At 51.9% G+C, this 14144-nt stretch overlaps 1 protein-coding gene and 1 long non-coding RNA gene across 4 annotated transcripts in view; one reads left to right on the forward strand and one right to left on the reverse strand.

Annotated features, from left to right (window-relative positions):
• Nucleotides 1-12178, forward strand: part of Tnfrsf8 (TNF receptor superfamily member 8) — a 49674-nt gene extending 37496 nt beyond the window's left edge. For 2 of the 3 annotated variants that reach the window (XM_087906896.1, XM_087906894.1), the window contains 2 exons: nt 3084-3109; nt 5610-6914. In XM_087906896.1, coding sequence (XP_087763022.1) covers nt 3084-3109; nt 5610-6077 — 494 coding nt within the window. In that variant the 3' untranslated portion in view covers nt 6078-6914. Of the gene's footprint in view, nt 1-3083; nt 3110-5609; nt 6915-10041 lie in introns of those variants that run through there. The other variant, XM_087906895.1, reaches the window with a different exon arrangement.
• Nucleotides 5350-7026, reverse strand: LOC148121600 (uncharacterized). The gene is made up of 2 exons (XR_015738032.1): nt 6889-7026; nt 5350-5861 (listed from the first exon to the last, which is right to left on the reverse strand). It is a non-coding gene; the product is annotated as an uncharacterized LOC148121600 (long non-coding RNA).
• Nucleotides 12179-14144: the final 1966 nt, after the last annotated feature.

Here is a 14144-nt window from a genome sequence, read left to right on the forward strand (position 1 = left end):
CAAAGCCAGATATGATGGTACACACTTGCAGTATCAGCACTTGCAAGGTGAGACAGCAGGGTCAGAAGTTCAGAATCATTCTCAGTTAGTTACCAGCTGGAGACTACCTTGTCTTACTCCACCCCATCCAAACAGAAAATAATGGAGTTCCAGTGTGCCCGTGCCCAGCTGATTTTATTATTGACCTCTTTCTTATATTGGGGTGGTACATTTACCATAGTTAAATAAGTACACAGTATAGTTTTAGTTTTTAAAAATGCATATGAGCATTTGCTTGCGTGTATGTAACTATACCACATGCATGGTTCCCAGGAAGGTCAGAAGGGGGCCCTGGATCCCTTGAAATCAGAGTTAAAAAGGTTGTGAGCGGCAGGTGGGTGCTGAGAACCAAACAATCCTCCGGAAGAGCAGCCAGTGCTCTTAACCTGCCAGCCACGTCTCCAGCCCCAACTGTTGTGATTAAAAAACAAAAGCCGCCCTTTATTCTGTCTTTACTAGTTTTTCTTTAAGGTGCCAGGGACCCTTCTCACACTCACTCAGACATCCCCAGGCCTCCCCCCTGTTCCCCCCCCCCCGCGCCCACCCCCACCGCCCTGCCTGTAGCAGCTTCTCAGACTTCCTTTTGACCTAAGTGGCCTTTGACAACACTGGTCAGATGTTTGCAGGATTCCCCCTGCTGGGTCTTGTCTAAAATTTGTTTTGTACAATGAGACCGGGGTTCTGGATTTGGAGGGGGGACACCTCAGAGCTCAGAGCCATGCTCATAGCACCCCGGTCTCCAGATGACTTATCACAGAAATTCTACTGTGTGTGTGTGTGTGTGTGTGTGTGTGTGTATGGTGTGTGTGTGGTGTGTGTGTGGTGTGTGTGTGGTGTGTGTGCTTGATGTGTGTGTGTGGTGTATGGTGTGTATGTGGTGTGTGTGTGGTATATATGTATGGTGTGTGTTTGTGGTGTGTATGTGGTGTATATGTATGGTGTGTGTGTGGTGTGTGTGCGTGATGTGTGTGTGTGTGGTGTATGGTACGTATGTGGTGTGTGTAGTGTGTGTGTGATGTATGGTGCATATGTGGTGTGTGTATGGTGTATATGTATGGTGTGTTTGTGGTATGTGTGTGGTGTGTGTGTGGCGTGTGTGTATGTGGTGTATGGTGCATATGTGGTGTGTGTGTGTGGCGTGTGTATGTGTGTGCGCACATGCTTGTGCCTGGAAGAGTCCTGCCTTCACACTTGACAAAGGTTCTACCACAAATCCTCCCCCTCCCCCATCCCATCCCAACCTTACCTGCTGTTTTGAGCTCTCTATCCTATCTTCCTAAACCCCTCTGAAGTTGGCCATGGCTGTCCCATTTCCCAGATAAAAAGACTGAGTCTCAGAGCTGTGAAGTGGAGCTGGTTGCCCTCCACGGAGGTGGTGTTGGGTTAGCAGGCTCAGTCACACTAGTGTGTGACACTCGGCATCTTTTCAACTTTGAAGTAATTATAAACACTCCTGCTTTTGTCTCATTCGTGTGACTTCCTGAAGGTGTGGTCCCTACTGGGGGGGTCCCCTGGTTCAAAGGCACCAAGGAGGCCCTGTAAAGAGAGGGAGCTACTTTCAGCCGCTCAGCCCTTGTCTCACCTGCTTCTTTCTCAAATCAGACTTCAGCATCCTTTGTTTACTTCTTGCTCCTTTGGCAGACACTTTTTTCTTCTCCAAGTTCCCACAGTGACTTGACACCATATGCCAGCTGGCTGATTACAAAACTCAGGATTGCTTCCAAAGGACAAAAATTTAGTTTCACTGATGTCACGTTTAAAATAGCCAGTTAAATCCTGTCCCATAAAATGAGAACCAGACAAAATGAACACACCATGGGCTGGAGAGACGGTTCAGTGGATCAGAGCTGGCTACTCCTCCAGAGGACTGAGATTCAGTTCTTCACACCCACAGGGGCCCCACAACTGTCTATAATTCTAGGTCTAGGGTATCTAACACCCTCTTCTGGTCTCCCTGGTACCAGGCATACGTGTTGTGCACAAACACACATGCAGGCAAAACACTCACAGAATAGTAACAAATTCTTAGAAAAACCAAGCCCATCCAACAGAACTTGTGTCTCAAGCCAGAGAGTACCTACAGTATTATCAGTGGCTTGGACTTAGTGGTTAGTGGTCACCTAACGAGAACAAGCCACGACTTCCCGAAGTGACCGCTCTACTAGGGACAGTGGTTACCAGATTACATAAGCAAGCACCTTTGCTAACCTGAGGCTTGGCCCTGTCACTTCATGAGGTGGTTGTTTTGAGCATCACTCGAGCCCATTTCCCTGCCAGACCACTGAGAGCTCATCCCAAGCTTCAGTGACTGCGTGACATTCCTGTTATCGGTTAATCTGTTGTGCACAGGTCAACTAGAATTAAGGGTCAAGCTGCTAAGCCAGAAAGCACGTTCTAGAAGCTGCTCCTCTGGCATGCTGACTTTCCTGGCATGGTTGGCTTGTCAGTATGAACCCGGTTGGCATCACAGGGTCCCTAGGTGGCCTCCTGGGAATCAGTAATGGCTCTGTCCCCCTGTGGTGTGGTCCTGGTGGATCTGGGGTAGCTTGCGTTAGGTTGGGCTTGGTAATAGGGCCACTTCCTTCTTTCTCAGGCGGCTGGCAAGCTATGGTTAAATGTCACCATGCTCTTGGGTAGTTGGTCTTTATTTAAAACAAACGAATGCTGGGGTGAATGGCAGGGGCTGAGATGAACAGAGAAAGGTTGGGTCCTGAGAATTGTGGCTCAGGCATCTCCAGAGTCCTCAGAAGCCGCCTCAGGGTGGTACAAAGAGAAAAGAGGCAGACAGAGCAGGAGTGTCCATGAGCGCCGCGGCCTGGCCTCTTCTGGCTTGTGGAAGGGAGGCCCCAGCTCATTCTCACTTCAGAGACTGGCTTCAGGCATGCCAGGGGTTCATCCTGAAAATTTCTGCTGCCAGTCTGGGGGCATGAGCCCTGGGGTGGGCAAGGTTCAGCCCCACTGAGATCCTAGGGTACTGTCTGTCAACCGACAGTGTTGGGTGTCAAACACTTTTTGGTAACATCACTACTTTTTTTTTCTTTCAGATTCTAAACCTACTGAAAAACCAATTGTAAGTGCCATTTCAACAACCCCCCATCCCTCCACCCCATCCCCCTCATTTCTTCCATCCTCTACCCCCCACCCCCACCCACCCCCAGCTACTGTCTTTTTGTTTGACTTCTTTCTTCACAAATCTGTGGTTTCAGGGCTGCTGGGCCTTAGGAAGATAGGAGACCTTTCTCCTTCCTTACACCCAGGGTTCCAGATTGCAGAGCTAGGAGTCCAGGGGCTTAGCCTGGGGCCCCATGGTAGGACTTGGCCCGGGGACAGAGAGCCCCACCCCACAGCAACCTCTAGCACCTGGCTCGGCCCCAGGGAGTTTCCAGCAGGACTGCAAGCAGCAGTTTGGTTTGGGCCACTTTGAGGTCCTAAGTCTGGGTCAGAGGGAGGCTGTGATTATTTATCTCTTTACTCTGGAAGGCTTGCCCTCCAAGCTGGCTGACAGACACCAGCCACAGACGCTTGCAAAGTTAGCTGTATTGAGCGGTTACTATCTGCTAGGCACTCGTACTCCTCCCCTGCCCTCTCTCCAGGCGTTTTGCTGAGTAGCCCACAATGACCTCGAAATCCAGGTGTGCACCACCACCTCTGGCTTGCTAGGCACCTTCCTTTGCGCTTTCTAGAAGTTACCTCAGAGAGTCCTGACTCTCAGGCGCTGGTACTCTTGCCACATTTAGTAAAAGAGGAAATGGCAGTCAGACAAGTTAGGGGTTACCCAGCTGGTGGCTGCCTTAGAACCCCAGCTTGTACTGTGGGACTTCGGAGCTGGTGCTGGGCCCTGGTCCCCTAGCTGCATCCTTTGGGCGCACCTGCATCACCTCTTACAGGGTGCTCCATGTGGGCCAGGTGCAGGGCTTTGCAGAGACCCCGTTAAGCTGTCCTTTGTCAGGCTTCCCAGGGGACATGTGATGGTGGGGTGGAGCTGGGTGGGTGCAGGGTTGATGAGCACCTTCCTGTGGCCATGTGTTAGGTGCTTATGGTGCACACGGTTTTCACCATTGAGCAAGATGCTTCTCTCTCTCTCTTTCTCTCTCTCTCTCTCTCTCTCTCTCTCTCTCTCTCTCTCTCTCTCTCTCTTTTATAACAGCTACTCCCTCCCCTCAGCTTATGCTTTTTGTTTGTAACTTTTATTTTATGTGTATGGATGTTTTGCCTGCATGTATGTCTGCACACCACGTATGTTCCTGGTACCTGCGGAAGTCAGATAGGGCCACTGGCTTCCCTGAAACTGGGGTTACAGATGGTTGTGAGCCACTGTGTGGGTGCTGAGAACTGAACCGTGGTCCTCTGGAAGAGCAACCAGTGCTGTTAACTACTGAGCTTCCCCTGTCCAGTTCCTTATTTATTTACTTTTTTTTTTTTTAGACAAGGTCTTAGTAACCCAGGCTGGCCTTGAACCGCCCAAGTGTGAGGATTACAGGCATGTGCCACGCCTGGCTAAAATGAGTGGATTTTTGTTTGTTTGTTCATTTTGGTTTGGGTTTTCCTCTTCTGGGAGTCAAATCGGGGTGCTAGGCAGAGCGCTTCAGTTTTGAGCTTTATCCCCAGCCCTGGCCTTCAGGTCATCGTAAGAGAATGACCAGGATGACGTAGGTCTGCCCTCTGAACCCCTCAGCCGGGGTCCTTTCGAAGTCTGAAGGTGACTGTCGCACACCCAGGTGTCTCATTTCCCTTCGCACTAAACTCATGAACTTGAGAAACCAAATCAACACAGTTCTGAGTGAGGATGTGGCTTTTTTTTTTTTTTAAACTGTATTAGGATACAGTTAAAGACTTCTCTCCCAAGAGGTTGGGAGTGAAGAGGCCCCAGAAGGTGGTGAGCCTAGAGGAGACTTCCTGGCTAGAAACTTACTAACTGTATGTATGACCCTGGGTGAGTTCCTGCACTCCTCCAAGTCTCAGTTTCTCCATCTGTAAGAGAGGCAGGTGCTCATAGGATAACTGCAGGGTGACACATTGTTCTTAGAACAGCACACGTAGTAAGTGGAGTGTGTGTGAGTCACTAACTGCCGCTCGGTCTAGTGAGTGGAGGGTGCAGCCTGGTAGGTAGAATGCTTGCCTATTAAGCATAAAACCCTGAGCTGGAGTCCTAGCCCATTATAAACTGGGCGTGATAGCACCCTACCCCCTTAATATCAGTGTTAGGGAGGTGAACGCTGGAGGACCAAAAGTTCAAGGTCATCCTTAGCAGCTTCTCAAGTTCGAGGCCAGCCTGGACCAGAGAAGACTGTCACAGAGAAAGATCAAATAGTAGCTGGGTGCACACCTTTAATCTGAGAAGCAGCGGAGGCAGATGGATCGCTGTGAGTTCATAGGCCAGCCTGGTTTATGTATTAAGTTCTAGGTCAGCCATGGCTATATGGTGAGACACTATCTTGGGAAAAAGGTGGACATTCTTGGGATGGCCACACACAAGTGTCTCATGCTGTCACGTGACTTGCGGCATCTTTAAAGCTCCCTGTGTGGTGGAGTGGGGGAAGCCCTGCCTCAGCTCCTACTCCTGTTCACAGCAGCCGAAGAGAAGTGGGTCAGTGACAGATGCCAGCACAGGACACAAGTTGAGCCCCATGAACCCTCCAGCCGTGGAGACCTGTACCAATGTTGGGGCAGCCTTCCTGGAGAGCCTGCCACTGTTGGATGACAGCACAGCTGGGAATCCTTTGACCCCCAGGGAACCTCCAGAGACCCGGGTATCCACGGAACACACGAATAACAGGATTGGTGAGTCCTCCTGTTGGAAGGTCCTGGTTGAAATCCGTGGGCTGAAAGAGACGGATGCTGAGTGCTGGATGGGGCTGGGGGAGGGGCACATCCCTCACCACCACCCACTCCGCCCCAGGTCAAGCTTCTGTCCAGGGAGAATGGCACAAGTGTCACTTCATGGGGACTGCTGGGGACGTCCACTAAGTGGGTGTGGGCTAATGAGTGCCGTGATGGCCTTTATTAAAGAGAAAGAGAATCCGTCCCTGCTGACCTAATACAGAGCCTGAAGGACGGAAGGCAGGCAGGCTGGTGACCTCAGACACTTATCTGGAAATACCTCTTCATGTCTGTCACACACTTCTGGGAAGGACTTTATCCTTCTTTCATGGCTGGGAAAACTGAGGCTCGGGATAGGGTGATGTGGAGCGAGTTTTCTTATTGAACTACTGAGACTCAGCCCCACATTTGATGGACCCTGAAACTCTGGGCTGTCCATACCACCCATGGATCGCAGCAGGAACCCAGAAGCCAGCCCTTACCCCCAGCATCTCCCATCTCTGCTGCCCTTCAGCCAGGACAAACATTCGTTGTGGCTCCTATGGGCCCGGCCTCCTTCCTCACTTCCTACCATCCCAGAACGTATACATCAGTGGTTCTCAACCTGTGGGTCTCGACCCCTTTAGCAAACCTCTGTCTCCAAAAATACTTGCCTTACGGCTCCTAACAGTAGCAAAATTACAGTTATGAAGTGGCAATGAAAACAATTTTATGGTTGGGGTCACCACAACATGAGGAGCTGTATTAAAGGGTCTCAGCATTAGGAGGTTGAGACCCACTGATGTGTATATTGTCCCCACCGGCGTAGGTAGAGCATTCACTTCTCACTCTGGCATTCAAGGCTGGTCTCAGCCAACCGCTCTATCCCATCCAACTCATCCGCTCTCCCTCTTTGGGGTAGTTTTCTGACTTTCAACTCTCTGTCTCTCTCCTCCTCCCTCCGTCCCTCTCTCCCTCTCACCCTAAGCTGCTCGGCAGGGCTGTTGCTTGACCTACAGCAGGCAGCTCTCCTCTTTGGAGCCTGCTTACCTCCCCGTGTCCTAGAGGCCGCCTTCTCACGGTCTGCTCTGAGCAAGACAGTGCTCTCCGCTGAGCTCCTCCACCCGCTGTCCCGGCCCCCAGCTCTCCAGGGCAGCTGCTCCCTGGGCCCTTTCTCCCTCTCTGGACTGTTGCTGGCCCTGCCATGGTGCTGGAAGGGCCTCTATCGGTGAGGGTTCTTCACTTTTCCATGGTGGTCTGTGGAGGTGAGAGCTCGAAAGCCGTCATTGTCTCAGAGAAATGTGTGCAGTCACAGCTTTCGGTAAGTTCTGGTAAGTTCTATTGGCGAAGAATGTGTTTGGGAAAGCACTGCCAAAGGCTCCTTCAGTTTCCCAAGAAGCCCTTCTGGCGTTTGAGTGCAGGATGACCAAAGAGCTTGGAACTTGGAGACAGGGCCAGAGCCTGTGCAGGGAGGGAGGTGGTAAGAGCTGGACATGGGGGTGGGGCTACCGAGGGAAGGCCTCAGAGGTCATTGGAGACACCAGGTCTCCAGTGACCCCTTTGTCCGCTTCGTGACACACCAGAAGAGCGGCCTCCCCATTCAGTGCCCAACAAGGACAAATGGGCCTAAACCTTCTTCTCTGGCTGTGCCCCCTCTGCCTCTCCTTTCTGTCACCTTCTCCCTTCCGTCACTAGGACAATTCCCCTAAGCAGCTGCCGGTGGGGAGCCTGTGTTGCGGGTAGAGGTCAGAGGACAACTTGTATGTGTCAATTTTCTCCTTCTACCATGTGGGTCCCAGGGATTGTACTCAGGTCTTTGGGTTTGGCAGAAATACTTCCATCTATTGAGCCATCTTGAAATATGTTTATCTCTCATCTACATAATTTTATCTATCTATAATCTCTATCTATCTATCTATCATCTATCTATCTATCTATCTATCTATCTATCTATCTATCTATCTATCTATCTGTCTGTCTGTCTATCTTATGTATATGCCACTGCATGAGTGTGGAGGTCAGAGAACAGCTTTTGGGAGTCAGTTCTCTACTTCAACCATGTGAGTCCTGGGGATTGAGCTCAGGTTGTTGGCTTGGTGTCAGCTCCTTAGCTCCCTGGCCCCTCATCTCTCCTTTGTCGACTTCTCTGGCCTGTTCTGAGTTGAACTCAGCACCTGACCTATGGTCCCATCTGTCTTTTTTAGTACCAGGGATTGAACCTGGTGCCTTCTACATGCTTGGGAAGTGTCCTACTACTGAGCTATAGACCACCCATGTTTGTTTTAAATTTTTATTTTTAAAATTGAAAATTGTGTGTGTGTGCATGTTTGAGTGTGTGTGCATGTGTGTGAGTGTGTGCATGTGTGAGTGTGTGTGCATGTGTGTGTATGCATGTGCATGCGTGCATGTGTGTGTGAGTATGACTGTGTGTGTATATGTGCGGAAGTCAGGGGTTAACATTGGTTGTCCTGATTGCACTCCACCTTATGTCTTGTAACAGAGTCTCTCACTTGAACCCAGAGCTCACTGATGTAATTAGACTAGCTAGCTGGCTTACTTAGGGATCCCCTGTCTCTGCCTCCCACATGTTGTTACAGGCTGCTACCACACCCACCCTATTACATGGCTGCTGGGGTTCTGAACTGTGGTCTTCATCCTTGTAGAACCAGCACTCACTTTGCCTGCTAGACAACCTCCCTGGCTTTTGTCTGCTTTCTGGATAACCTTGAACTTCTGATCCTCAGGCCTCGTCTGGTTCTGGTTCGTCTGGTTGCGGCTGTTACAGACTTGCAATGCTGCACATACTCCCACCTTCGCAGTATCCTTTTTACTTTTTTCTTTGGGACCGAATTTTACTGAGTTGCTCAGTCTGGCCTTGAACCCACTCACTTTGTAGCCCAAACTGGCTTTGAACTTGTTGTCTTCCTGCCTCAGCTTCTCCAGATTTAGTTCTGAGCCGCCAGGTCCTACCTGGCTCCCATCTTCTGCCAGCCCCTCAGATGAGGGTTCCAACAAGCCTTGACGGAGGATGTGGGGTGCGGGCTGAGGAACCCGTGGGACACACTGTTTCTTTCTCTTGCCCTTCCCTCTGCTTGTTTTTACTTCCTTTACTTCCCTCTTTCCTGAGTATGTGGGAAACCAAAATAGAAGAGCTGGCGTTGGTGCAATGCTCTCAGGCCTGTCAGGGCATCTGAGAGGCTTCTGGGCTTCCTGAATCTGAGGGTGTAACCCCGAGCCAGGGGTCCATGTGCCCCCTGCCTCCACCCACCCCCACTCTTAAGTTCCTTTTTGAGCTTCCCCATTCTATCTGCAGAGTCCATTGCAGAATGGGACAGCGGGAGGAGGGGGGGATGCAGCCCCTGACTGAAGCCATAGGTGCCATGCCCAATGAGTAGAGTCAGCTGCCTCTGTGAATCCAGGTTTCTGCTTCCCAATGCAAAGGACTTTGTTTCCCCAAGGTTCCCCGACTTTCTCCATGAAAGGCCATTCCAGCAACACCCCTGGATTAGCCTGTGCTAAGGATGGTCGCATGTCCTAGTGCTGGGGACTAGGTTATCCATCCACTTGACACTCATCATTCACCCCGCTGGCTGTCAGTGAGACTCAGGAGGTGGCTAACAGAAACACAGAGTCCCCAGCTGCTGTTGGGTATCAGGACCCAGACTTCTGAAGAGTATGGCTAACCAACCAGCCAAGTTTGCCCAGACTGACATGGCTCTGGGACATGTTACTATCAGTCCAAGGCAAATAGGTCACGTTGGGCACCCAGGGTGAAAGTGAGGGTCGCCAGGTGGCTGGATGTTTCTCTGGAGGTGTCCCCAAATCTTACCTGCCATCCTTAGGAAGGCCTCACGTTCTTAGCCAGGCAGTAGATTAGATTAACGGTGGTGATAGTGAGGAGCTGTTGGTGGGAATACTGGGCCCCAGAGCTGGCTCTTGAGAAGAGCCAGGGACATCTGTGGCTCTGTCGTGTCCGCTAGTGCTCCTGTTATCCTGACCTCTTTTACGGCTTATCTCCTGGACTGACTGCATTCTCTCTTTCTCTGATTACCTGATGACATGCCTAGGAAATCATGGGTGGCCCCACAGAGTCCTCTCCATGCTGGAGAGGCGGCGTTATCTGTCTGAAGTCGCTCAGCAGGCGAGGTGGAAATGGGCTGAGGCTGTGGTCTCACCTCCCTCACACATCCCTTTGCTTTGCAGAGAAGATCTACATCATGAAGGCTGACACGGTGATTGTGGGCTCTGTAAAGACCGAAGTCCCTGAGGGCCGGGGTCTGGCAGGATCTCCAGAGCCTGAGCTTGAAGCGGCATTGGAAGTGGACCATGCCCCTCATTACCCGGAGCAGGAGACAGAACCGCCCCTGGGCAGCTGCACTGAGGTCATGTTCTCGGTGGAGGAAGGAGGAAAAGAGAATCACGGGCCCACGATGGTCTCTGAGAAGTGACACCCGGTGTTAGCTGGGGCTAGAGAGCAGCTGAGTCTACCCTCGAGATCAGGTTAGCTCCAAGCTGGGAAGCTATTGTGGCTTGAACTAAAGCCCTGGCATTCAGTGGTAGCCCAGAATGAAGTCTTCAGCTGCTGCCCAGAGCACCGACTCCTGTGCCCCCACAGTGGGCACTCACTGTCAGGCTAGTGTCCGCTAAGGGAGAAGCCACAGGCTGGATCCAAGCCTCCTTGCCTACATCCTTGTGCCCTGCCGTCTCTCCCTGGGTCTCAAGTGATGGCTCTGCTGGCATGTTACCAGCCTCCAGTTGCTGTACACATGGCCCCTGTGGGCACAGCACCAGCACCTATGGCTCCTACTCCCAAGACAAAGGGAAGTTAAAGGGTGAACGTTCGTCACCACTGGCACCGTGACAGCCTGCACCCACCATCACACAGGACTCTGCACGCAGTGAGACTCTCCTGGCCCAGCCTCTCTAATCTGAAGCCTACAAAATGGGCTGGAGATAATTCATTGTCCTTGGATGACCCCACCACGAAGCCTTTTGAAACCCAGATATCTTTGGATCCCCCCCAAGTGGCTGCAGTGACCTCCCTTCCCCCAGTGCTGCTAGAGGCTCTCTGCTTTGCCCGGGGACTTCCTGTCACGTGGAGATGGGAGTGCCGTCCTGGGGGTCCTCCACTCTTTGTGTCACCGTCTATTCCACCTTAGAAATGAAGGAGCATTGTCCCCCAAGCCACCAGGATCAGGCCTGGCACTTAGTGCCCCTGCTCTAGAGGGTTGGAGCCTGGATGTCGGAGGCAACCCGGTCACACTGCTTGTCATACTCAGTACTCATGGTGAGGGAGCAATACTGATGCACAGACATACCTGGAGTTCTGCTGAGAATTGAACCCGTGGCCTTGCACGTGCCAGGCAAATGTCGCAGGGCCGGTTTACACCCTCAACCCCAGCATCTCACACTAAGCACTGAAGCTGCTGTGACTGCCAGCCTGGCTCGCTCCCAGGGACCTGCAGCCTCTGCTAACAAACAGGCAGCTGACGGGACGGGATGACACATCGGGCTGCTGGTCTGTGGCAGCCCGGGGGACTCTGGACTTACCCTTGGGCCAGGCAGGGAGAGTTCTGTTTACTCACTAGCTGCTCACTCTCTGGAGGAAGCTGGGGCCCTGTGAGGAATCATGAGGGGAATTTCTGATAAACTGCCAGGATCTTTGGGGGAAAGTCGGAGCGGCTGGGTGCCACCAGGGCACCACCAGAGGCCTTCTACCAGGTTCAGGATCCTGGCCAGAAGAGATGTGTGTGGGGGCTGAGTAGTTGCCCAATTGCCTTGTGCAAGGACACGGTGTGTGGGCATCCACAGTGACCCTAAAGCCATGTCATGATGACCATGTGGATGCTACACTCCTGAGTGGAAGATATTGCCAAACTCCCTCCCCCCTTTAGATAGGACCTTTTTCTGTATTCTATGTTAGTCTCAAACACAATATGTAGCCCAGGCTGACTCTGAACCTTTGCCCCTCCTACATTAGCTTCCTGAGTGATTTCAGGCTTGAGCCACGATGCCCGGCTGCCACACACTTCAACAGAGTGACATATTCCTTTGCAAAGTGACCCTTCACATGATTTTTGGCCCTCTAAAATGTGGAAGTGTGAGGCTGCAGACTGATCGCAGAAAATGAGGGATGAGGAACCCCTGAGCACCGAGGCTGGCAGCAGTCTCTTCCCCCACGCAGGAAGACTCGGTGTGCATGGCACTCACGGCTGAGGGCAGGGGTCTGCGGCCAGCAGCGTGCCCCTTAAATCTCTCCGTGTCCATCCAGGCCGTGTCTTCCTTCCCGATGAAGGCCTAGCCTCTGAGGATGCTGGAAATAAATGGTCTCTGCTCACAAGGATGCCTTTGGTATTTGTAGAAAGAATCCTGGGCCTCTCTAAGGCTTTCTTCCTACAGGCAGGTTTGGGCCACACAGCTTTGGCAAGGGGGAAACTCTGTGTTGCTGGAGGAGCTGGGGTCTATGGAACCCAAGGCTTCTATGGCTGAGCAGGAGAGGCCCTGCCAGTCTGCACACCACTCAGGGCAGACAGAGCTCCAGCTGTAGGCAGTTAGCCCTGAGTCTCCCCTCACTGGCTTCTGTCTACTCTATTCTTAGGATGATGGTCACCCGCCCACATCTGTGCCTTACCCTCAGCCTGACACTGAAGCAGCTACTGGTTGGCCATGTAGTCAGGCCAGGAGCCAGAGCTCTCCTGACGGGGACCTTCCTAAGCTCTATCTGTTCTGATGTCCAGGACAGTGAAGAGACCCTTGCTCTCAAGTGACCAGCACGGTGTGGTGAGGGACTCACCCCCACCTCTTCCTGAACAGTTGCCCACAGTTGGTAAGGTTCAGTTCTTTGATACTGTTGCTTCCCAAAGCAGTCCCGTAGAAAGAATCCCAAGACCTGGCACTGGTCCCTCTGACGGGACAAGGGCGCTGAGTTCCCCGAACTTCTCCCTCTTGACCTTGCTTCCCAGCAGTGAGTACGCCATCCTCCTGGGGCAGTGATGCACTGAGCGAAGTAGACGAGTAGGCGTGAGTGTTCACGCAGAGGGCCTGTCCCTAGCTGTCACTCTCTGCGTGTCTCCCCTTGGACCTAGGGAACCGGTGATCAGACTTAGGTTCAAATCCCAGCTCTCCCAGTGACCAACCAGAGAGCTTGATTGATCCCTTGAAGATTGTCATCATCTGTTGCTATGACTCAACACTTGAGACTGGGAAATTTATTAGGAAAAAAGTGTATTCTGGCTCATGATTCTGGCAGATAGGAAATCCACAACTGAGCAGCCTTGCCTAAAGAGGCTGTCGCTTGACCCAACTGTGGTGGGGGAACCAGGGCAAGTAGGTAAACTGTGGGTCAACCCGCTCTCATGGTAACTTCCAGTCCTCAGACAGTATGGACTCGCTCCTGAGGGGCCCAGTGAGTGTCCTTAGTGACCCAGCCCTTCTACGGTCCCCGCCCCCCACTCTTGCTACATTGGCTGTCAGATCTCAAACATGACCTTCGAGGGGCCTCACCATGCTCACCCCGCAGCTCTATTTCCTCATCTGTGAAATGGGTATTGGTCTCCACCTGAGAGTACCATAGGGCTTCCCAGGGGTGTCACTCATGACTAGTGACTTTGGTTTTTATTCCATCCCAGTGGCCGCTTGTCCAGAGTGAGCCCGTACAGCAATACAGAATTAGACTTTCTCACGTAAGAGAGTCTCCTCTCGGAGGCATTAGCCTGGACACGTATGTTTCAGGAAACAAAAGTATGCCTTGTGATGGTTGCAAGGCTGGTCCTCCAAAACCACTTTTGCACTAGCCTGATACCTTGGGGCCGAGTTGCCCTCACAATGGGCAGGTTACTTTTTGCTGTCTGCAATGCCTTGGGACCCCTTCAGCTTAGTTAGAGGGTTAGCTATGTGCTAGACATCTAAAACTCTGGGTATGTTTTCGAGGTCCTTCCTGGATCTAGAGCCTTCCGATCACACTATATTACTGCTCCAGGTATTGTCTTCATAGTGACCCCTCACCAAAACACCCAATCTGAGCCAAGCCCAGGCTAGCAAGGGGTTCCTGGCACACAGCTTTCTACCCAGGGATCCTGTGTCTAGTAGTGGCTCAGGACCCAGTCTGTGATGTGATGGTGCACACCTTTAATCCCAGCACTAGTGAAGCAGAGGCAGGTGGATTTCTGTGAATTCAAGTCCAACCTGGTGTACATAGTCAGTCAGTTTCTGGGCAGCCAGTGATCCATATAGAGACCCTGTCTCAAAAGAAAAAAAAAGTTCAGTTCAGTCTGTGAAGTAGTCTGGTCTGGACTCCGGGACAGAGT

The sequence above is a fragment of the Myodes glareolus genome, chromosome 6 (genome assembly GCF_982192425.1).
Source record: "Myodes glareolus chromosome 6, mMyoGla1.1, whole genome shotgun sequence".
In the NCBI taxonomy this organism is placed as follows: Eukaryota; Metazoa; Chordata; class Mammalia; order Rodentia; family Cricetidae; genus Myodes; species Myodes glareolus.